The 25428-nt window shown below is 35.2% G+C and overlaps 2 protein-coding genes across 4 annotated transcripts in view; one reads left to right on the top strand and one right to left on the bottom strand.

Moving 5' to 3' along the window:
• The first annotated feature begins 1443 nt into the window (after window positions 1–1443).
• Window positions 1444–20258, top strand: LOC129230508 (platelet-activating factor acetylhydrolase-like). Its single transcript, XM_054864910.1, has 9 exons — window positions 1444–1575; window positions 1832–1849; window positions 4437–4545; window positions 6745–6913; window positions 7810–7960; window positions 14484–14692; window positions 15836–16012; window positions 16952–17100; window positions 20182–20258. Exons 1-9 carry the CDS (start codon window positions 1444–1446, stop codon window positions 20256–20258), a joined length of 1191 nt encoding a protein of 396 aa, XP_054720885.1.
• A 1715-nt stretch (window positions 20259–21973) lies between these two features.
• LOC129229568 (endonuclease III-like protein 1) overlaps window positions 21974–25428 on the bottom strand; it is a 29519-nt gene continuing 26064 nt past the window's right edge. For 2 of the 3 annotated variants that reach the window (XM_054863897.1, XM_054863898.1), the window contains exons 6-7: window positions 23475–23635; window positions 22048–22184 (exon numbers count right to left, since the gene is read on the bottom strand). In XM_054863897.1, the coding sequence (XP_054719872.1) occupies window positions 22183–22184; window positions 23475–23635 (163 nt within the window). In that variant the 3' untranslated portion in view covers window positions 22048–22182. Of the gene's footprint in view, window positions 22185–23474; window positions 23636–25428 lie in introns of all 3 variants that reach the window. The other variant, XM_054863899.1, reaches the window with a different exon arrangement.

The raw sequence follows: 25428 nt of genomic DNA, 5'->3' as shown, positions 1-25428 counted from the left end.
CCAAAAAAAAAACGCTAGTGTCAGCACTCGATGTATAAGTTAGTGTTTTCGACTGTGTACATCATGTAAACATGACAATCTAATGCAATATTTATTTATTTTAGGTACATCGGCAGTTTAATTGGATCTATTAAAGTTCGATTCAAATGCAACAAGTGAACGATAATTTGTATCAGAATTTGTTCAAGAAAGGAAAATGACTGCAAAAGTGATACAAAGAAAAATATCAATTGAAAATTAGTTGAAATGATTTTATTTCTATCATCACCGAAACTGAAGAGAAAGTTAGAAAAAAAAAAATTTTTAGACATTGAAGCATTGTGTCGAATTTAAATTTTTGATCAACAAAAGATAATTTTTAAAAAAAAAAGAAGAATTTTATAAGACATATTTATGATAGCGTGATAACAATCAAGTGAGGTTACAAGATTTCAATAGAGGATCCACACAGTTTTTGAAAATAATATTTTTTTCACCCGAAGAAATTTGACAGTTATGAGCGAAATATATTTTTTAACTTCATTCAAACTCCTTTAACATAAATTATTATCTTAACTAAGAATATTTTATGTGCTTAGTAACAGGAATTACTGAAATTTTCAGCAAGAATTAACAGCTGTTGTGTTTACTGCAAAATAATCAATTACTGCTTTGCTATTATTAATCTACTACTGTTGTGTTTACAACAGTACATTTTAGTGCTGCTATATTTTTCGAATTTCTGAGTAAAAATACAAAGATGAAAGTTTTAAAAGGATTCTCATAGAAAGATACAATTGTGAAACTCTTAAGATGACATGGAACAGTTTCGTTCGGAATAATAAGCGTCAATGAAACATATTTAAATATTTCTGTCTAATTCAACTGTTTGAAATAATATGCATTTTCGAAGGACATTTCCAGATTTTCATCAAATTTAATCTCTTGAAACAGTACGGATTTATGAAATATGTTTTTAAGTTTCTTTTAAATTCCACTTGTTCTTTACGCAATGTTTCTCAGCAAACGAGCTCCTTTCAAAAATATCGTTTGCATTATTTTTAAACAGCTTTCACTGTAGAAAAACGATTATAAGGACTATTTTTTATCCAGTGCAAGCCCATATGACGTAAAAAGCAGCCATTAGCAACCCATCAACAAAAGAGAGTCCTTCAAGATAACGTAACAAGTTGCATAATAATAAACCAAAGAAAGATAAAGAACTGCAACTTTCACTCTCTTAGTAGGTTAACCTGCCGTTATTCACTTCATTTGATGAGGAGTTAATTGTAAACGACCTCTCGTTCAAGGCCGAGTTATTCGGTCAAACTCGCAAGGGTCATTCGAACAGAGAGAGTGCTGTTCGCCAAAATTTATAAATGGTGGTGCTGAGTTGTTTAGCGGCTATTTCGTCGAGAAAATTAGCGAATAACATCCACTCAAAACACAAGTGGAATTCTCGCTATGGGTATGCTGAAAAAAAGAAACAAAGGACCGAGAAAAATACCTACTCCTACCGGCCCTTACAGCGTTGGATGTACTGATGTAATGACGAACTATTCACCAAATGGAGTTTTTATTAGGTTGTTTTACCCAGCAGTGCATACGCCGGTAAGTATTATTTTTTAAATCACCATTATCAGGACCAGAGACTTTTCTAACGATCCTATTAGAAATCGAAAATACGTCTCAGAAATTAATTCAACTGTATTTTCTTGGTTCATAATTCAAATAAATATTAAGCATTGTGGAAAATGAAAGAGCGAGGGGGAGGGAACAATTTTAATTTTTAAAAATATTGTATTTGAATGCTTTTTAGTTTTTTAAATCTAAAATGTCAAATATTCTGAAGGTTAAAAAAATTAAAATAGTACGTCACTTTTTCCCTTTACATGTCACCTTTAGAAAGTTAGATTTTTGTGGAACTGACCATTAAGGTCTCTAGTCTTTATTTTTTCCTATTATTTCACTTCTTCAAAATTAATTTCACTTCTCTAAAAAGTGTCAAATAGTATTTTCAAGTCTTGAAAAAAAAAAAAAATCCAACAATATTTCTGATCAGGATGGTAATTTCTAACGAAAGAAGTGCGGAGCAAAAAGTCCCATACTGCCGTGCTAATCACAAAATGTCGTATCTGCACATTTTATTAAAATTGAGTTATTACGGCGAGGTGGTTCTTTGTAGCCAGAGATGTTCCCATCATTTTTTCTGAGGGTATACTCCCAGTAATCCATTATGCACAATATATATATGCGATCATATACATAATATGTCCAGAAAAATTCTCGAGGTATAACCCAAGGGTGACAGACTTCCGAGTTTTCCAGGGAGGAAAAAAAACGGTAAATTAAAATCGCATATTTTCCTTCTGCAGCGGCGGACTTGCCCGTCGGCCGCGGGCTGATGCGCCCTAGATCGCCCTCTCTGTACCTTTTTTTTTTTCGCCCGCAAACTTAAGCTCCTTATTTGTGTGTGTGTGCGTGTGTGTGTTTTTTTCCCCCACCCTCAAAATTGTGTGCCTTGTTTTTTGAGCAATCAGGATTGCTTATTGTTCTCACTTGACTGTTTTTGGCGTCCTATCATTTTATTTTCCCAGCGCCACCCTCCGCATCATCACTGTCGACCGGCTCCTCACCATGCTGCTCCCATAGCGAAAGCCGTCTCCAGGTTGCATCCATGTCCTACACACACGCGCATACATACACAACTACACACACACACGCACACATACACATATACACACAAACATATACACACACATACACCTACACACATATACACATACAAACACATACACACACGCATACATACAGACACCTATACATACACACCCACACTAACATACACACACACATACACACAACTACCCACACATTCATGCCTGCACACAGACACAAACACATATGCCAATACACACATACACATACCCCCCCCCCCACACACACATTCATACACACAACTACCCACACTTATGCCAGCACACAGACACAAACACGCATACCTACACACCCATACACATACCCCTACACACAAACACACATACCCCCCACACACAAACACACACGCCTACATACACACACTCGTGATTGCGAAAAACATAGTTTGAATTCAAGATGTCACAGAGATCCTGACAGACAGAGAAAGATCCGGACAGAGAGATATCCGGACAGAGAGGCTTTCAGCTTTATTATTAGCAAAGAAAGATAAAGATAAAGAACACATACACCAAAAAAAGCAAAAATGGGAAGAAAGAAAAATGGGGGAATTTTGTAAGAAAATTTGGCTATTTAGGGGAAAAAAAAGTTTTTTCAAGAGACAAAAATATTAGAGGAAGTCGATTCATTTTATGTAAATATTAATGGAAAAATAATTTTTGAATTTGGGGAATTTTGATTGAAAACATCGCTTTTTGGGGAAAGTTGGCAGGGAGTTGGGGAAATCTGGATTTGACCATCTGGCAACACTGTTTGAAAACGAGTTTTCAAGCGTTACGTATGGCTTTTTTGCCACGCCCAATCCCAGAGATGTTCGCATCCGAAGCTGTTTTTTAATTTTGAATTATCTTTTTCATGTTGTTCAAATTGCAATGCAGAATTTAACTAAATTATTTTTCTTCACGTAGGACGGAGAAAGATTTTTATTTTGTTCGAATTGCGTTCTATATTTTCATTAAATGCCTTTTTAATGTGCATTTTAATTACATTATTATTATTTTTTTTTGTTCGGGAGAGTGAAGGGGGATTTTCACTTTGTTCTTATTGTAATGCGAGTTTCAATCAATGGCAACATTAGCGATATGGTAAATCCGCCACTGGGTTTGGGGGGACTCGCTAATGGAAAAGGTAATTTGAAACCAATTTACATTGCATTTGCTTTACTTATACATTAAAAATAAATATTGCTGCCGTGTTCCGTTCCAACTGCTTTGCACTGCTTTTAGTACATGATTTTAAAGAGTTAATTAAAAATTAAAAGCTTTAACAAAAGCATAATTAAAGTTGAATTTACGAGTTGAATAGGCAAAACACAAATAAGGGACCGTTCACAAATAATGTCATGCTTTAGGGGAAAGGAAGGTTCGTGAATTTGTCACGGTGTGTGACAAGGAGGAGAGAGGGGTTAGCAAGAAATGTGACATTACACATTTTTGTACAAAATCATGTTTATGAAAACTAGTGAGACATGTGACAAGGGGAGGAGAGGGGTAAAGTGAAGTGTCACACTTTGAGACAAAGGGGGGGGGGACAAAAATGTTGAAAACAAATGACACCACTTATGCACAGCCCCAACGCCAATCAATTCGTGCATATGTGGAATTTGATGTTATCCCGAATAAATGAAACGTCATGCGCTGTTCTAAGATTTACTAATTTCGTTTGTTTGCGATACACATTATATGTAATTATTCGCAAATGAAACATGTTACATAATGTGTTTTTTTATTTTTGATTTACAGAATTCTAGGTCACCTGACTGGCTACCTCACGAAAGTTACTTAGAAGGTTGTGCCATGTTTTTCAAGATGTGGCCACCTCTATTCTGCAAATACTTTCCAAAATTTGTAGGTGAGTCATCAAAATTCATCAGTTACTAATTATGCAAGTAATTTATTGGTGAATCATAAACAGGCAGTTCAAGTAGTGAAAACTAATTACACAAACACACACATACAAAAAAGCATTTAAAATCATGAAAACCAAGTTGAAATTTATTTTGAAATCCAAATGTATAAACTAAATGTGACATAAATAGCATTGCATTAAAAAAACCAATAATACCTCTAAAAAAAATTACACAAATGAAACTGGAATTTTTTCTAATGAAAATATGAGTTAATCCTATGTGTGTGCAGGTGCACTTTTGTGCATATATAAAATCATAAATATACAGAGTTTTTAAATGAGAGGTTCTCATGCTTGAAATTTTTGGCTTTTGATTGAGAATAAGCACCCCTTTAGTTTTTACACTATTGGAAACAAACCAGATTAGTTAGACGAATTTTTTATTTTAATTACATTTGATCGCCGGCTGATTAGCAATTTTGTTGGATATTCAAAGAAAATTGCTAAAAATATTTCCAGGGAAAGTCAGAAATATCGAAGTTCCCACTTTCGGCAGCACAACTTTCGTATTTTTTCGTTCAATTCTCAAAAATCTCTCTTTTACAAATGTGCACTGAAGATCCAAAACATTATGATTGACATATGATGAACACCTACTGAATAGCGTGTTGCGTCACTTCTCGCCTTCAAAACAGCAGCAACTTAGCATTGCCATGGACGGTAAAAGCTCTTGGTAGATGACTGGATTAGTATTTTCAATTCCGCGGGATTGAAAATACTAGTCGATCCCGCGTGACTTACTTCATTCTTCTAAAGGACCGCTTTTAGTACTTGAATTGACAGTTTTTTCGAATTCCCTACACCAATTGTAATATATACTGCAAATCACATGCCAGTTAAAGACTATCGTTTGGTACGCAAAAGTGCCTTAAAAGAGCCCAATTTGTCTTAACAAAGCTTCGCTCGTAGGGTACGGAAACGGATTTTTGCGCAAAAAAATAATACGTTTGAGGAAAACGCGTTCTGAGGGTCCACTGCAGCTGTTTTACTGAGGTGAAATAATTGTGGATATTTAGCAAAAGACACCCTTAAACTTCATCACTTTCTAAAATAGATTTTTCTTTTCTTATAGGAGTCATGTTAGGGTCTTGTTCAAGAACTGCAAATTTCGAACGGAAGCAATGTTTCAGTTCTGTGATGCTGTATCCAATTTAATTTGAAGACTTAGCACTGAAAATATTTTTGTCAAATCTTAAACCGAGTGTAAATCAAATCCACGTAAAATGAACGCCTACTCGAATTTATAAACTATAGTATATGATGCTTTCCTTGCCTCAATACTACGCTAGCAGAGAAACCATCTTTACGGAACGCTTTAGCTTAATTGAGAAATAATGATTCCTGTCACAGCACTGTCCGCGCTTAACATACCGACTGATTGATCTGTAAGTCGTATGTAGTTGAGATGAACGTATTGTAGAATACTATTTACACACAAAAGAAAATTTCGACACGTGACAGGTTATTTCCGGCAACATTCCGGGATTTCACGAACTTCTATCAATTTCCTGTGAAAAACAAATATTCTTTGCGAAAAGCTTCAGCTTCTTCACGAAGTGTTTTGCCTTCAACTCTGTTAGGGCCCTCCCTGATTGGCTGAGCCCTAAACGAGAGCGAAATGCAGTCTCTGGATACTGTAACTTAGCAGGAATCGTAGGCACATCAGCTGTTCGGTATTTGTTGGCAATTCTTCCTTAGTTTTGGCCACATTTGCTAAAACTTTCCCGGTAAATCAGGAAGGTGACAAGCTATTATTATAAACACATATAAGTTTTCTTGAAAGGTTTTTGATTTGTTCTAGAAACGTGATTGGATTTTATTGGAAAGTTTCTGAATTCTTCAGAAAGGTTCCAGATTGTTTTCAGGAAAGTTACTTATTTTCAGTGGGAATTTTTCTTGGTTTTTGACAGGTATGTTACTGGCAGAAATTAGGCACACTATCCCCCATTATTTTCCAGGAACACTTCTTCTTTTTACAGTGCTTTTATTAAGCACTATAATTTTGCTGTTTTTTGACTAAAAACACCCAAATCATCACTAGTACATTATAGCTGGTTGTAATGAACTGCCATATGTAAAAAGAAAAAAAAAAGCTACGAAGATAGTTCTGCTATTCAAATATTCCTATTTTGCATATCGCAGGTGACATCTCGATCCCAGCCATGTGGGACGCTCCCCCTCTTCGTATACCAGGACAGAGGTTCCCAGTTCTAGTTTTCTCGCACGGATTAGGGGGCTGCCGGACGTCGTACACAACCATCTGCCTCGAAATGGCCTCGCAAGGATATGTAGTGGCGGCTGTAGAACACAGGTAAGCAAGGAAAGATTTTTTTTTTTTTTATTGGGGCTGGGTTCTGGCTGATTGGTTCCTCGCCATTTTCAGATTTAATCTCCATTGGCCATTCTTGAGATAGCCCTTACCACACGAGAATTTTTACTCCCAGTTTCCCACCAGAGGGAGGCACTTGGGTTCTCTCGGTGCGAAACTGAACTAGGAGTTTAATTTAGTCGAGATTTTCTGAGTCAAATGCGCATAGTTTTACAAGTATTATGACTTATCAGTCTTCTTTTTGTTCGATTTGTAGCATGACTAAAACATCTGAAAAGATAGACTGACATTTTCTCAGAATGATAGCATTTAGAAACATAAAGTAATTAACTATAGGGTAAACTATAGAGAATAAAAATTCGAAACGTTGAAAAAAAGAACTTTTCAAATGAATACATAAAATGCTATGTTTCAAAACCTGGCTGTAATCCATGATTGCGAAAACTTAATCACAAGTTGACGACCTCTGTGGAAAAAGTGACAACTGCACTTTTTCCGACTGTAGAATTCTGTTACGTAGCAGTTAATAAAATTCAATTTTAATTCAATGCATAAGCAAAGATTACATTTATTAAGATGTTATTGCAATTTGTTTCAGAGAGATAAATTCTAACAAAATGTTGAATATAAAGACAAAATCATAAAAAATGAATTTTTAAAACATTTCTGTTTTGCGATTCTTGAAAGTTTATCTGGTTGAGTTATCCCCTTCTTGCTTTGAGGTCTTCAATTAAATTTTCCATTTTTTTCCGCTTTTGAGGTGTTATTTTTTTCTGCATACAGGGTGAGTCTAAACAAGACGGAGCAACCTTAGAAAAAAAGTTAATTAAGCCAAAGCTGCCCAATAAGTTGACCAATATCATGTTTGTTTCTCTTAGGGATTATTCTGCTTGCATGTCGTTCTATTACGAGCATCAAGACACTTCCAAACCCACTAACGAACAAAATTCCAAAGATCTCGTAAAACGTTGGATGTTGTTCAAGAAAGTGAAGCAAGGCAAAGGAGAGTACACTATTAGGAATCAACAGGTAGGTTTAATATTTATATTGATTTACTTTTAAAGCACTCAATCCGCGTGTTGCTTTAAAGGAATATACTACCGGGAAACTGGCTGTATACGAATTCGAAAGGAAAGCGTATTCTTAATAACATTAAAATATTAAAGTTTATTATTTCATTCATGTTTTATGTATTTATCTAAAACTTCTTTAAAATTATAATTCTGTATAGCCCTTTTAGTAATTTTAAGCTGTTTTTATTATTATTTTTTTATTTGGCAAATTTTAGCAAAACGGGATAAACCAAAAGCATCAAAAGCTGTCCATTATTTTTTGAGCAATTTGTATTCACTAAACCGTAGTTGATGACGTATCCTTTTTGAGATCCGGCCAATGATCCTCCTCGTCCATGTCACCTGGAGTCGACTTCATTTACACACTGCCCTCTAGACTTTTCTCAATTCTCAGACTTTTCTGACTAAAGACAGAAACAGCATCCAGCACACAACATCAAACATTCAGCCCCTGACATTCATTTGAATTTTGACGTTTTGAACTCAAATTGTGTCTTTCGTAAGTATGATGGAATCGATAGTAGTATGATAGATCTTTTCGTAAGCGGTAGAAATCATTTTTAGAAACAAGAAATTCAACGAGTTGATCGCAATTTGTGATCGCGATACATCTATCTAATCTCTCTCTTAACATGCATCTATCTATCTCTGTATCTAATCTATCTAGGTATCTAATCTAATCTATGTATTTATCTAATCTATCTCTGGATATATCTATCTAGACCTAATCTCTCAATCTCTTTTTTTTATATGTCTCTGTGCATAGGCGCCCATATGCAAAATTTTAAGGAGAGCTCAGATATTTTCCTCATGGTTTAGCAGGATATTTTCCCCATAGAAACTGATTTCAGTACATATTAGAGCTATTAAACTTTGGTATTTTTGATTAACTATTCCTTAATGGCTGGAGAAGAAATGTTTTTACATTTTTGCAAATAAAAAAGTACTAAAAGCAAGGAAATTCTAATTTCTAGGAGGGGGGGCTTAATCCCCCTCTTGCCCCCTTATATGGGCACTCTTGTCTCTGTGTATATCTAATCTATCAATCTCTCTATCGATATAGCCAGGAATCTCGTTACGGAGGGGCAAGCATAAGCGCAACAAAATAGTGGTTTTTTGCAGCCCATACGCCCCGACCTTGGATTGCTTGAAATTATAGTCCTCCTCTCTCCCTAAAAATACATTATATGCTATTTTTGTCAAATGAGAGCAGATAAAGCGGTTATGTGGCTCCCATCTTCCGCAGAAATGTTTCGAAATTGAAGTCCTAAAATTGCAATTTAAAATTATCTTTGGTGACATTTGAGGCAGTGAGAAGCAAAGGGATGTTTGTGACAAAATTAAAATTTGGAGATAACCAGTACAAATGGTAGGTGGACCTCTCCTCTGTCTAGGAGCAAGAGATAGTACTAGAAGCCCGAGTAAATGCTGCTATACAACATGATTTGGAAGAAAAAAAAATTAATGAAAACCTACCAAGAATCTGAACTTTAAACGTGATTTACTCGAAACTTTCAACTGTCCACTTACATCCGTTTGCTTCTCACTGCCTCTTTTTTTTTTTTTTTTTTGCGTCCTCTAACCTGTATGAGTTTGTGTGTGTGCTTTTTTCTTTCTTTTTTTTCACCCTCAAAACAGCGCCCTAGATACGTTCTTTGGTAGTCAAGGTTGGCGCCCTCTTAGGGGATTCAGAGTGCCCCTGTTCATAAATTCGATTTTGATCATGAATTTTGTGATTTCATTTTTTTTTTAATGTATAACAAATTGAGGAATTTTATTGAAACTTGAATGCATTAATGAATCGAAATTTGTACATTTTTTGAGGCATAATAAATTCTTGGATGGTTTTATGGTAAACAGAAACCAAAGTCGAAAGTTTGTCTTTTTGATTAAATGGCGTAGAAAATATACCACATTTCTTGTGCCATAATCGATTGTTCATTTTTTCAAAATCATTGAAATTCTTGACAGAATCTTAACTTTTTTATGTTAAAAAATAGGGCTGAATTTCCGATGAGTTTTGACGTAAAGATCACATTCGTGTGGTTATTTTTGCAGCAGATCAGCGTTTCTTAAATTGTGTTCCGCGGAATCCCAGCCAGAGTTCCACGGAGCCCTCTCATGGATTCCATGAGATTTGTATATTTTCTTTTTACACCTTTCAAATTTGTCACTTAAAAAATCGACAAAAATAACGCCTTTTCAAAAATACATTTACGGTCACTTTCGCATCTAATCTAAGCATTATTACCCATCTGGATTAGCCACTATGGGAACAATTTTATTTCTCGCCTAAAATAATGCAAATTTTTGACTGTCAAAAATAGCATGAAATGGTGCCTTTAAGGTTTTAACTTCGAAATTTTTTCGAGATCAATCACAAAACTCCCGTTTTTCACCTAATGTCTCCAAAAATAACATAAAATTAAGTTTAAAATCTTCAATTTAAAAAAAAGTTTTGGAAAAAGCTATTGACTCCCTAATATCGCCGAAAATAGTTAAAAAGTGGCTTTAATTTTCAGTAAGTTACCGCCCTATAGCCAGGGGTAAGGCAGAAATACATCGCCAGCTCAGTCATTCCAGCAGCATAGGCGGATTTACGGGGGTGCCAGGGGGTGCGCCGCACTCCCAAAATTTTTGGATGCGTTTTGAAAAAAAAAAAAATAATTTAGTTATATATCACCCAGAAACGCAGAGGTAAAAAAAAATTTCATAGCTGCTATACTAGTAAATTTACTTAAAACAAATCCAGTGTATCACCACACATCGCTAGTGCGAGAAAAATATAGCTGTGCTCATATTAAGAATTGAAGTAATTTTATACATTTGATAAGAAAAAAATGTCATGCAAATAAAAATATTTCTCAAACAATTTATTGTTCAGTGCTGTGTTATTGTATAGTTATTATTGTATGTTCTGTAATTCGGTATTTATTCGTATATATTAATACAATTTCTTTTATTTTGAACCAACTATGGCTAATCAAGTCCAAAAAAAAAAGAACATGACTGTTGCAACAAACTTTATCAATAAAATCTACTCCGAAATCAACTAAAAACCAACATTTTTAAAGTAAATTTTCAAAAGTTTTTGAAGGAGGACTCCCGGACTTCTTGCTGCAGTGGTATATTCAGGGGGGAGGGGGCACAATACTGGTGACTCTCCCTACAAAATGCCGAGCTGATGTTTTTTTTTTAAAGTTCTTTATTATTAAAGAGAAGAAAAGATCTCATTTTGGGAAAACGCAATTATTTTAAGAAGTAAGAAAAATAAATATTGTTGAAAAAAAAAAACCTTAGTTTTTTTTCAAAAAGAAATATTGACAATTAAATTTTTCAACAGCTTCAGATTTTCGGCGGCGAATTGTGTGCCTCCCCCCCCCTCCTTGCACAATCCTCTTTCTTTCATATCCTCTATCCCCCTTTTTCTTTTCATTTTTCTATTAGTCCCCAAAATTTTTCTTCTCCGAAGCCCTCTCTCCAGCCAAAGTTATTACAGAGTATCTCAAATTTCGTTTTTTCGGCTTCACTTTCACCAAATTTCCAAAATCCTCTAATCGCCTAAAAATATCGAAAATCGTTTAAAATTGCGTTTTTGGAGATTCAGTTTTGAAAAACTGCAGTATCTCTAACGTTACCAAATGTGGTCTTACACTCATATGTTTAAGAATTTAATTTTGGAAAATATTCGAACAAGGGCTTTCGACCCCCTTAAATTTCTAAAGATAGCCTTGGAGCCCCCACGTACCTTTCTTTCCCCTAAAATATCACCAAAAACTGTAAAACTGCGTTTTTAAAACTACTATTGCAAATTTTTTCTGGGGCGTGAATCCCATTCCAAACCAGAAGCTTTATTCACCCTTTGCTTCTAACAACATCGACTTTCGTTTAAGATTTTTTCTGCAGTTTGAAATATTAAGAATTGCCGATCCATTAATGTTACTAAGTATGGTTTACATCGCGTTTTTTAGACACAAAAGTGCGCCCCGCCCAAAAATATTTTCTGATTTCGCCACTGCTTTGTTGTTCCGAGAATACCCTCCCCCCCAGATCCTTTTTATTGTTGCACCCCCAAAATTTTCGGCCTAAATCCGCCTATGTCCAGCAGTGGACTGCAGTTTCGTGCTTATTAGCACTCATCAGCCCAACATAGGAAATGACTGAGATGGAGGTGAAAAACCTCATAAGGAAGCCAAGAGTGCCAAACTAACTGGCTGCTATCACAGAATTAGCACAGACCAGGCGAGTGACCGACGCAATGGTTCGGTTCAACTCGAAGATTGAAAGCAAGACATGGTATTTTCATTAAGTTACCGCCCTATAGCCAGGGCTAAGGCAGAAATACATAAAATACACCACCAGCTCAGTCATTCCAGCCGAGTACTGCAGCTCGGTCACTTCCTATGTCGGGCTGATGCGTTCTAATAAGCACGAAACTACAGTCCTCGGCTGGAATGATTAAGCTGGCGGTGTATTTCATGCAGTGGCTTCAATATGCTCGAGGTCACAAAGTCCTCCAAGAGAAACGATACTTCTGGGGGTGCTGAACCAGGGATTGCTCGGTTACTGGTCTGGTTCAAAAAATCAGAGCTGTCTTCAGAGTCCCATCCAACTGGTTAAGTCACAAATAGTGGCAGGTACGGGGGATTCTGGAGTGAAAAGTATCAATGACAGCAGTTGAAAAGACAATTCAAACATTTAACGAGTGATGACCAATTTAAGGAGGACAGTACCGGTCACGAGGGTCTAAATGGTTTAGTTCTATTTAAAGCCCCTATGTATACAGCGACTCTCGTTCTGTCAGAGGGGTGACACACAGTGATGGCAAAAACTCTGATTTGTAACTAAAAAAAATGTTAAAAAATAAGAGATATTTTAGAATTTTTAATTTTAAGGTTTAAAAACTTGTTCTACGTAAATTTGAGAGAATTGTTAACACTTTTGTAGGAAAAGCACATCAGTATTTCTTTTTCTAATTAAAAAGATATTTTAATCATATAACTCATGCATAAATTCTGAGGTTATTATCCCTTTCAAAACTTCTGAGTATTTCTCAGAATCACAAATAGAGAAGTGTACTAGTATTTTACAATAAAAAATAATAATTAGAAATCATCAATAATTAAAATGATCTATAATTATGTATATTTTACTATCGATTTAATGACAAATAGTTAATGTGATAGTCTCTTTGAGGTAAGAACCTGGGCATTCTCTGAAACAGAATACTGGCTACGCCACTGCAAACTGTTGAAACACCAGGGGTTCCACGAAAAAAGTGAGCATTAAAAAGGGTTCCACTAACCAAAGAAATTAAGAAACGCTGCAGTAGATATTCAGTAAAAAATGATCATGTGACTGTTCTGACCTATTACAAAGACAACTGAAATCGTTTACGCCAGACGACGGTCAAAGTGAGATCAACAAACAATCCTCTTGATTAAGCAGTAAGTTACCGCCTTTAAGCCAGGGCTAAGGCAGAACTACATTCAATATTAAAATAAATAATAACAACGTCAAATAGCACAAATTGCAGGCTGCTGTTGCAGACACGTGTTTCGGCTTTACAATTAACGCCTTTTTCAATGCAAAAGAAATGAGCTTATGGATGAAAAGACATTTTATTTTACCTTTAACGCAGAAAGATATTTACTCAATTTACATTCAATATACCGACGGCCCGGTTCTGCCATCCAGGGACTGCAGTTTCGTCCTTGTTATGGACTTATTAGCTTGGAATAGTCAATAACCGAGTTGGAGGCATATGTTATCTCATTAAAGCTGAGAGTGCCAACAAACTGGTAGCTTAAATAAATTAGCACGCCAGCGAGAGTTCGCAGTTAAAGGTGCGATTCAATTCGTCAATGAAAAAATGATGAAAAGCTTGGGTATTGAAGCGGAATTCCCACTTCTTTTGTTTACACTTGTCATCAATCAAATATTGGGGAGAAAGGAATCATATTCACAACAAACAATTTTATTGTTCTATATAATGACACATTTTTACAAGATGGGCAGTCAATTTGCCCTTTCTCCTGAATAGCGGTCAAGACATTTTCCATAAAATGGTTATCCCGCTATTCGGTCAGGATTCTATCGTCATATTTAGACAACTGTCTAACAGCCTTACGATGTCATGTAGCCTTATGACATCCGTGGTCTCAGGCATCTGCGCAGTAGCAATTGCAGAAAGTCCCAGTACGCAATAATGGAAATCCCAATTTTAAATAATGAAATCCCCGAGCTGCACCGCATCACTGCTGCAGATTCTCACACTCACTGGCGTGCGAAATTTATTTCAGCTACAGGTTTGTTTGCCATTATCAGTTGCAATGACATAACATCTCCCTCCAGCTCGGTTATTGACTGTTCCAGACTGATGAGTCCGTAACCTAGGACGAAGCTGGGCCGGGCTGTGGGTATTTTGCATGTAAAGCTTCTTGGTTGCTCAATAATAAATGTTTATATGTTTGATTCAGGTACATCAAAGGGCAGAAGAATGCAGTTCGGTGCTGAATCTTCTGAACTCACTGGACTCATCCGAACCTGTCGACAACGTTATGGAAACCTCTCACCTTCCTCTCGAATACTTCCAGGGATTACTCGATCTCGACAGAGCTTCAATTGCAGGTCATTCGTTCGGTGGCGCTACAGTCGTCATGGCTATGGCAAAAGATAAGCGGTTTAAGTGAGTAAATTGTCTTCTAAGCCGGAGGTAGGGCCGTGGTAGCCCGATCGGTAGAGTGTCGGATTCGGGGCCGGAGGGTCCTGAGTTCGAACCTCGATGGTCGAAGATCCGTCGTCGTCATTAAAGGGGACTGGGCGACGTTAAATATGCTCGTGGTCTCAATGTCCTCCAAGTGAAACGATACCTCTGGGGGTGCTAGCATCAGGTAGCTATTAGCTCCTGGACTGGTAGCTATTAGGTCCTGGACAAAGTTCTAAATTCTCATTAACTGTTCGATCCGGTGATGGTGCTGCCATCCATCGGTATATAAAATAATGGAGGCAAGGCACTTAGTATGCAGTCCTCGACATAAATACAGTTGTAGTCCGTTGTGACTCGGAATCGGAAGCCGGAGGTCGTGGGTTCGATTCCCGTCGGTGCCCTGGGTGTTATTTCCTTCTCTTGTGTTGTAAATCTTTCGTGTATGTGTTCGGAGGCAAGACGCTTCGCACGCAGTCCTCTATGTATGTGCAGCTGTTTAGCTTCTAAATAAATAAATAAGTGAGTAAATTAGCATATCCCTAATCGCCCTAGATCAAATTTTGTTTGTCTTCCCCCTTGCAAAATGCGGAATGACGTGCTTGACTGGGACATAATGCAATTGAAAATGTAACACAAGGATATTTTGCAGTTAACTTTTTAAATTGCCAAGAGATGGTTCTATAACTAAAAATTGCAAATGACAAAAAAAAAAAAAAGATCTCTTTATGTAAGAGTTTTCACAGAAGATGTGAGAAGTTGGGAAAGGAGAATCGCTCTAGTTTAAAATTGCACCACAACAATGGTGATTTTACACGCTATATATATTTTTTACAATTCCCTCCCTCCCCTTTTTTTAATTCGTAAATTATAAATTTGTTCAAAATGCAATTACATATTGTAGCCTTATGTACTCTATTGTATCTTATGTACATACATATTGTATAACCAATTAGTTTTATTAACTAGCATACATTTTTCTAAGCGCTATTTTCGTGGTTATTTTTGAAGAACTTTTGAAGATTCTTCTACGTTATTGGTATCGAGCATGCTTTTAATCATCTTAGAACATTTCTGCGGCTCAGTTTAACAGGCAAAAAATACAGTAACATTTTATTCTTACAGGGTTGGCCTCGGCTTGGACACCTGGATGCTACCCTTGCGGGAGGAAAGTGTCTTGCTCAAAAAAGTCGAGCAACCGATGCTATTCATCAACATGGAAAAGTTCCAAACACGAAGCAACTTGAGGCTCATGAAGCAACTGCAGACGAGTTCGACGAAAAGGCTCGTCGTCACCCTAAAGTGAGTGAGAAATGTTCCATAAAAGTTTACCTGACCTGACACAGGAAAATAGTTGCAGTTACCAAATTACTTTCTGCATTATAAATTGACAGCAGTAGTTGTGTCCAACCAAATTATTTTAGTTCCATCAAAGTAGAAGGAATTAAAAAATCGTTAACATTAATTTATGAACTTAATAATTTTGAAAATACTCCAAAACAGGGGTGGGTTCTCACCCTTTTTTGTGTACTAATGTGTACTCATAATAAAAACTTTAATAAAACCTCCAATTAAAATGCGCTATATTAGTTAACGCTTTACTATTAAAGTTAAATTATGTTTAAGTAATTTTTCGAACGATCTAATGCAAATTCGTTCATTGTCTGGAAGAATAGTACAAGTTGGAAGCTCTGGTGATTGCCATGCAGCATGAAAGAGTTGGGAAGGCAGCCCAGGTGTTCTGGGTAAAAAAAGTGATTCTAATGAGTAGAACCCATGGGACAGGGAAGAAGCCTGACCTAGAGAATTACTATTTCATGGGGAAATTCAGCGAAAGGGGGCAGCGTTATAGTGTGACATGTGACTATTCTGGTAACTTGATGCTCGACCTTAGACGAGTTTATTTATGTTTGAGTTGAAGGAAGAGAAACTTTTTGATTAGTATCGCTATCGCAACGCTAACAGGCTTTCTTCACCCCTATTTCAACCTAAACATGATGCTCGAAAAATTACGAATCTATGGATACCTAGTTCAATCACTTCTCCGGCATTCTCGAGAAGTTCGAGCGAACATACATACATCAATAGATACGCTCAGATTTTAATATAGTAGGTTTGATCGGCAAAATATTAGGGTCCACCTGTGAGGTACTTGTTTAAGTATGTAAAATACTCTTTTTTTTTTTTTTTTTGTCCATATTGTCCTTTTACTAATTAATTCATTGGAAAATGTCATAACAGAGGGACAGTCCACCTGAACCAGTGTGATGTGCCATTCCTGTGCGACAGGACCATGAGGAGGCTTTTTGGAGCCCATTCCAGTCTAGATCGATTTACTGCCATGGGCCTTACAACAGCTCTATCTCAAGTTTTTCTAGGAAAGCATTTAGGTGAGTAGTGTCTGACAAATCCGTTTCAAACCAACTTTTTAAAACTTAGTGGGATGTAATGTAAAGTGAGTGAGAGTTGTGCGGCTGAGTCTGTGACGGGTTTTTATCCACTGACTTTTGGTTTGCGAACACAGTACTTTACCGCTGAGCTATAAAAGATATCAAGGCTCGGGGGCAAAGTTGAAGCAAAGAAAGAGCTCATTTCCAAACGATGTTATATATATATATATATATATATATATATTTGTAAAATATTACTTATTTATGGAAGATTCATTATTAAATTTCAGGAAAAGATAACTCTCCTCAGTAATTTATGAATGATAACAACAATTAATTAAATGGTTAAACAATTCCCGAGAGTTGTTATTTAAAGACAAAAAAAGGAAAGAAAACGACTCTTAAGAATAACACTTGCTACAAAAATATATTTTGATTACTTTGACAACATTTCTTGAAGAATTCAAAAAGTATATCAGCAGGGGTGCCCACCAGGGGGAGGGGGTCATGGCGCAGACTGCGCCATTGAAATTTTTAGGGGGGTGTTTTGAGGGTCAGCTTTCTTTTTTTAGGGGGGGTTCTTGCTTTTGGGGTCTGTGATTTTTAGGGGGGCACCCTTGGTATTAGTGATGATGGAAAAATTTAATATATACAGTCAACCCTTGTTTATTGCGGTTAATTCGTTCCAGACTTTACCGCGATAACTGAATTTCCGCGAAGTAGGATTCTGTATTTATAAACCGTATATTTTCCTAATTGGAGCGCATAAAACTTACTCAAGACAATTTAAATAAGTTTTTAACATAGGTAGAGCCCCCTAGACATGAAACGTAGCCACCATTATATTTGAATTATTTAAAAAATTGCACAAAATATGAGAAAGTGAGATATGTTAGACGTAATAGGTATCATTGTTAATTATTGGGAAATAAATTTCACACACACATGTAGTACGTACACACTACTACTAATTTATGAAAATAGCTCAACTTGTTTGATGATGAATTAATTGCCAGTTAGTGACCGTATGTATCCCCGTTCTTCCTCTACAATTTTCCTCATTTAAGATATTACGTATACAACTTAAAAATCTAGTACATTCTTCAACACCATTTACAATTACAGATGTAATAATACAGTGATTTATACTTTTTAGTTAGTGTTGAACGAGTAAAATGAGATAGCGATTCCCAACTCTTTCTTCGACGATTTTATAGCTCCACTCCCTCAACTAGCATAGCTACAGCCCTCAGAATAGCTTACCTTACTTAAAAGACATACTTTGTTATTCTTATGTAGGAAACAGTTTACACGAGCGCATAACAAAAGCTAATTACTATATTTGAAAAAAAAAAAACAGAAAAAACCGCTATGTAGTGAAGCTGCGAAAGTCGAAGCGCGAAGTAGCGAGGGACGACTGTATATGATTTCTGCCATTGGGCATAATCCAGTTCTCATAACCGAACGTGAATTACTCGATTATTCAAGATAATTTGAGAACTCAATTACCACGAGTTCTTGATTATGGTATCTCGAGTCCTCGATTATCACTTTCTGAGTTCTCGAGCGATGGACTGCTCAAGTTCTCGATTATTACTTTCCAAGTACTCAAGCAATCAACTGCTCAAGTTCTCTATTGTCACTTTCCGAAAGCTCGAGCAATCTACTCCTCGAGTTCTCGCTTTGAACTTCTCGAGACGTTGAGTTCTCAAAATGTCAATTACTTGAGCAGTGTCTTCTTCGATCAATTTGATAATCGAATGAACCTCTCAATATAGTTGACTTCTGACAGGGGTGCACACCGAGAGAGGGGGAGGGGAGGTCATGGCACAGACTGCACTATTGACATTTTTAGGGGGTGTTGAAAGGGGTATTTTTCTCATTTTGGGGGGGGGGGTCTCTGCGACATTGAGGGGGAAGCCCTTGACCTTAGGGTGAGGGGGGAGCCCTCGACCTTAGGGTGGTGAGCACCCCTGCTTCTGAAGTGTTTCAGTTGGTGGGGCGGATCTGTCATTTAGGGGGTCAGAGGGCTGGCTTTGAAAAGCTAATGATTTTACTTATAAATGGGCATGGTTTCTTTCTGCCTTTCGAAAAAAATTGCGTTGAAACCCTGTAACGCTTCCCACAGAAAAATTTGGAGTGACCGGCTGAGCTGCGGTGCCTACAGGGGAGGTGGGTGGGTCATAGCGCAGACTGCGCCATCGAAATACTTAATAGACGTTAGTCTTTTTTAGGGAGTATCCTTCTTGAGGGGGGGGGAGGGGTTCCCTAATTTTAAAAGGTGTGCCAGCACACTTGAGGAATAGATACCCTTGCAATCTAAATGGTGTTATGATCAAATAATTACCTCTCGAATGTTTCATTCCGATGGTATTATAATTGAATGTATGCTGTCGAATGCTTGATTATCAAATGATTCTTTCAGATGCTTTGGTAGTCTAATGATATGTTTTGAGGGAAAGCTGTTAGTGAATGAATACATGGACGGGTCAGTGGGAAATATGTGTTGTGTGTCCCAGTGGTGGAAGTAAAGGTTTGGGGCGCTAAGAAGGTTCTAACTTGAGAGGCATTAAAATTATATTTCAGATAAAAAGCGGGAATACTCAAGTTGAAAACCTGAGGGAACATCTTCCCCCCTTACGCCCACCTTCAACTATACCATTGGGTAATGATACAAGTGTAACAGGCAATAACAAACGTTTTAGAGCCCAAATATAGATAACTGTAGACACGTGTCAATTCGGCCATCGACCATGACATTACAGCGAGTGAAATAAAAACTAGATCTTGGACTCGATATCTGCCACAATATGAAAGGTTCGCATATCGACAAAACTTAAAGTTTCTTTCTCCAGTAAACTCAATGTTGTTTCTATATTCGTAATAGTATGTTTGCTTATGTAAGTTTCCCGAACCCTGGAGGGGATTGTCACACATCCTGTGCATTAAAAAATTTGAAGGAGTGTCAAACCACATACTTCAATGACTCATAACCAAGTCAAAAAAAAAAAGAAAACAATATTCACCACATTTGAAATTTTTTGCTCTGTTAATCTTTGATGTTTCATTTTTAATTTTCAGGCACTCAAATAGATGGAAAACATGAAGTTTACATACATCAACATCAGAATGTATTAAGAAAGGGTATCTGGGTTTAAAAATGTTTCCAGCGACGAAAGAAGGAAAAGGGAAGCAGAGAAATTAACAGATATTGCAAGTGGATAAGGTACTAACTGCAATCTTCAGTTTTAAAAGGGTCGAGAACTCATATTGATGGCTTTTAGAATAAAAAAATTACTTCTTAGGTTTAAAAAAAAAACAGTTCCATCGTTATATTTTGAAACTGTCAATGATTAAATCGCATAAAAAATAACTCTAAAACAATGGACACTGAACGTAATGGCCTAAATATTCATGGATTACCTTATATCACCACCCTCATATAAATAATAGCCGTTGAGGAAGTAACCCGCGTGTTTCAATAATGAAACTAGCGCCACATGATAATTTGATAATATGTTTTGGTTTAACATTAAATAAATTAATGAAGATTAAGAACATTTCAAGAACATAAGATACCTGACTTTGCACACATTAAAACAAACACTGAAGTCAAATATTCAGAGGAAAAAAAAGTTGCTCTCTTATCAGATAATCTCTTGTGAGGACTAATGTAAAAAAAAATTGCTAAAATTTCACTTCAATTCACAAGCACCAAAATTTGGCTCCTTATTTTAGGAATGATTAACTAGTCCCCTCCCCCCCCCCCCTCAAATACTTTCAAAGGAAGAAAATAAAAAATCTAGGAGAAAAAATCAAACTTTCAAGATTGTCCCACAAAGTTAATTTAAAGGCCCTGCATGAAAAAAAAGAAGAAAGCTGATTGAAGTAGTTACGATAATGCTTCAGAAAGTACATAAACCGTCTTCAGGAAATTTTGCATTTACAAATATAACTGACGCCTGTAAATTGAAACTTTGTAAATAAATAATGCATGTTTTTAGGTTGTTGATTCAGGAAAGAAAGTTTACAATAACACTTTATCAATTATAGAAAAAAATGCTGTGATAAAAATTACAAATTGGGCAAATCAGGCAATATCATACTGCAGTTACATTATCAAAATACATTAATTTATCATGATGATAATATTTTCTATGCTTTGTCGACTGTTTACAATGTAATTTTGATTAGCATGTCAATTCAATGATAAAGTAAAATTATGTAGGTCAAACAAATCACAGTTAGAATATCAGTTATAATTAAGAAGACAAGGGTTGTACTCAAATTATGAAAAGAAATTTGTAGAGTTTTTCAGGTATGATCTCAATATTACATAACTGCTGTAGAGCATATATTTTTAACTGACAAATTTGGAAAATTTTGGTTGGTTGAATTTCCATTAGAAAATTCTTGAACTTGAAATTCCAGTTTGAATGTCATAGACTGCTGAGCCAACAAATCGTCAAATGCAGGATTGTAATACTTTGATGTATAATATGCTAAAATTCTTGTGTGACATGCACAGAAACCAACACATCAATAAGAGGATCTGTTTTCAAGTAGATAGAAAAGAAAAGTAGTTTTCCAGGTTACTAGTGCACTTTTTTCAAGTTTTATGTAAAAATCTTTAGGCAATTTTATAACCCCAAGAATTTTTTTTTTGCAAATTTACTCGATCAGATAAAGAGATTTTGAAAATAAATTAATTTAATGAAAATAAATAAAAAAGCTGTCAATGGAGAAGTGAAACCCTTGGATGCATTTCGTGTATATATTGTACAAAAAGTGATTGTATTTCTACATATTTTTTCAAGTTCATTTGTCAATTATGTGTATTTTCATGAAATAAAAATAAATAAAAACAAAATTTGTAGAACATTTATTTATAAAACAACATTTAAAAAATAACTAGCTTAAAAATCAAAAAGAATCATTATTTTTTTGTTTTGCATAATTTTGACTGGCTTTTTCCAAATGGACAAAGTTGAACGTTGAAGCACTGATGGCATTTTGGATTCACGGGTTTGCATATTGTCTGTCCAAAGCCCACCAAATGAAAACTACCATCTTTCCAAAGATCTCTGAAAAAAGAAAAACACATAAATTAGTTTTTAAAAAAAATTAAATTTAAAATACATTTTATTTGCTGCTTCAGTTCTAATCAAATTGTAATGTTTGTACCTCAGAGCCACAACAACGTAAGTCACATAATCGCAACTTGAGAGGAGAGAGGAAACACTTTTGTCTGGTGCATGCAAAAGATTTGGACGGATGCTCTATTAAAACTGGTAAGTAATTACAATTTTTTTTTTTTTTTTTTTTTGGAACTGCGCTCACATGGCTCGACGCGCAATAAGATTTTTTATACAATGCACTAATAAACCGAAAATCGCAATTTTTGGACTTCGTCAGTCTGGCCCTGAGGTAGATATTATTAATAAAAAATCATTGGCCAGTATGTTCAGATTATTTTACAACAACTTATTTATGGAGATTTTTGTTTCGTTCGTTATTTGAAACACTAATTTGAATATAAGAAACATTTTGACTTCTTAAAATTTAAGTGAATAAAAATGAGCACATTTAGAAAAAATACACTGAATGCAATAAAACCAAACTGTTTCCACCTCTTGGAAAATGATGTACAGACTGAAATATTTAAATATTTTCTTAACTATTACTACTATTTTATTAAAAGTTGGATTTTTTTTTTAGTTTTCTTGATTCTCAAAAACAATCCAAATTTTTTCTTTAATTTTTCTCCTAGTCAATAAAAATAACTGCATAGCTTCAAAGCTTCTCAAAATTAGAAAGTTAATTTATTTTTCTGATCTTTTACTTCTTGCAACTAAATGTATATTCATTTGAAAGCTAGTTTTTAATGTAGTGTTACAAATTGAAATTTAGCTTTGAAAATTTACTAATTACAGTAGAGTCTCGAAAATCAAGTGCCTTAGTTGTGGAACTATGATAATTTTAAGCCCCTTTTGGTTATCTCTCAATTACTTTATTGTATGTACGTAATTTTAACACAAGCAAAAGATTTGATTTTTAGATTTAAATGCAAATCATTTTTTAACTATTAAAAATATATTTTAATGAAATAAAGCACCTCAAATTAAACGGAACTTCAACGTTTTGAGACTCGACAGTACAGGTTAGAAATTCTCATTCATAAAAAATAAAACATTTGATGTATGCAAATAATTTATTCAATCAAAAAGTGATTCTTGACGTAGCATTCAAAAACTCAAATAGCGCTAAGACCTGATTGTTCATAACATATTTTCACAAGGCAAAGAAATTAAGTTTTGCATAACAAATTTAGCAAAACCAAAAACATGCATATCTCCAGACAAAATCATGCTCACATGAGAACTTCTTGGGCTTCTTTGTGCTTTTAGCAGCAAGTTCACTTCTTCCAAAGGGGCAGATATTGTTGTTTAGACAATTGCTACATGATGGACCAATGGGTCTGCAAATGGTTTGTCCCAAGCCAACAAGGGTCACATTAATTGGTCTCCATAGATCTCTATTACAAACGGTATTTTTTGGTCAAACAGGAATAAATTAGGCATCTAGGTTTATCGAGTTAACATTCAAATTTTATTTTAACTTTTCAAGCAGGTCTATTTGGCCAGTGGAGTAAAATTAAATGATTTTTTCACTTCAAACAAATTTTATAGGACAGCAGAACCTAAATCATCTAGAACTCTACACCGGAAGAATATTCAACTGATTTTGAGAATCAGTTTCGGTTAACCTAAAATTTTATTTCTTAACAAGTAAACATCTCTTTAAGAAAACTGGAGGCTGGTTCAGCATTATCTATCTGTTTATATCATTTTTGGTTTTTTCTCACCTAAGCCAAGAGTTAATTTTTGGAACCTTGAAATAACTATAGTTTTTTAAATAGTATTATACTCGAAAGCAATTGAATATGATAATAGTATTAGGTCCAGGGGCGTCACAAATGACTTTTCTGGGACCCCCTCCATATTGTTTAACATTACATTTCACCCCTAGTTTTACAATTTTGAAAATCTAGTTAAAAATATCACATGTAGTCACTCAGTAAATGAGACTAGTTTCTGCAGTCCATTGACATGCATTTTAAAAACCTCCCTTTTATCTGCAATTTTCAATTTATCAAAGAAGCGTCTGGTCCCAATCACTTCCATTAATTGAGGTTCTACTGTACATATTTATCTTGGTAAGAAGTAAACAATTTTAACTGCCCTTAACAGAAATAGATAAGCCGATGAAAAATTAGATTCATGCTAACAAAAATTAATCATTTTTTAATGAAGGAAACATAACCTAATTTTGCTACACATTACTAGATTTTAAACTTAAAAATAACTGTCGATTTTTAATTTGCCTCCACTGAAATTTAGAAAAAAATAAACATATAAGACAATCTTTGTTCCCAAATCATAAATAATTAACAGTTTTATTTATTTTGCAAAAAGTCAACAACATACTTTTTTGAAGTGTACACTAATTAGTTGAGCATCAACATGAATAGTTAAATTAAATAACTAATGTTTGTGTACACTGTTTTTTATTTTATTTTTAAAGTACCTTTAAAAAATGTGCTAAAAAAGTTAAGAAAATATTTTTTTTACAACGAAACTAATTTTTAAGAGCTGCTTCCAGTAACTTTACTTATGGTAATGGTCGTTGAAATGATTTAAACTTGATGCTACATACGTTTTCAGCCAAAGTTCATTTTTTCAAACTAGAATTTTAGTGAAAATAAAACAAAGTTTTATTTATTTGCTTACTAACATAACACACAACTTAAATATGTCATGTGAAGTACGCCGTTTAGTTTTGGTGTATTTAGTTTCAGAAAGATATTCATTTATAAGAAAGGGTTCAGAGCGAGGAACATAAGGTTAGAAAATCAGCTTTCAGATTTAGATATGACAAGACCATAATCTAAACTTAAAATTATACACATTAAGCTTAAACTAAGCTTTTCAATTTCAAGTTTAAAAAGTTTAATATATATGGCACCCACCAAAGAATATTTAGATGGGATATGATCCAGTTATTTGAATTTGTTACTACAGCAAAAAGTTGATGGGCAAAATTTGTTGTCAAGCGGCAAATCCGAGAGTCATTTTCAGCTTTTCAAATACCAGGCTACTCTTGAAATTAAGAAAATAAAAGATGATTAATAAGTTTGTAAACAATTGGAATAGTTTATGGAAGCAACTGTTATTTGTAATGCGGTGAATGGTTTTAAGAGGGCCCTTGAACTTTATTGGGATTACTAATAGCAGCCAAACTGGGTCCAAAGCTTGTTGCTGGTTCATA

Source organism: Uloborus diversus, chromosome 9 (assembly GCF_026930045.1).
Source record: "Uloborus diversus isolate 005 chromosome 9, Udiv.v.3.1, whole genome shotgun sequence".
Lineage (NCBI taxonomy): Eukaryota > Metazoa > Arthropoda > Arachnida > Araneae > Uloboridae > Uloborus > Uloborus diversus.
The sequence above is the reverse complement of the archived record's forward strand: the minus strand, read 5'-3'. Positions and strand labels throughout refer to the sequence as shown.

What these genes read in the sequence shown, in the direction of transcription:
- LOC129230508 (XM_054864910.1), top strand. Translation starts at nt 1,444, where the DNA reads ATGGGTATGCTGAAAAAAAGAAACAAAGGACCGAGAAAAATACCTACT. An exon ending in ATACTTTCCAAAATTTGTAG is followed by an intron (nt 4,546 to 6,744) that starts GTGAGTCATCAA and finishes TGCATATCGCAG; the next exon opens with GTGACATCTCGATCCCAGCC. An exon ending in TTTTCTAGGAAAGCATTTAG is followed by an intron (nt 17,101 to 20,181) that starts GTGAGTAGTGTC and finishes TTTAATTTTCAG; the next exon opens with GCACTCAAATAGATGGAAAA.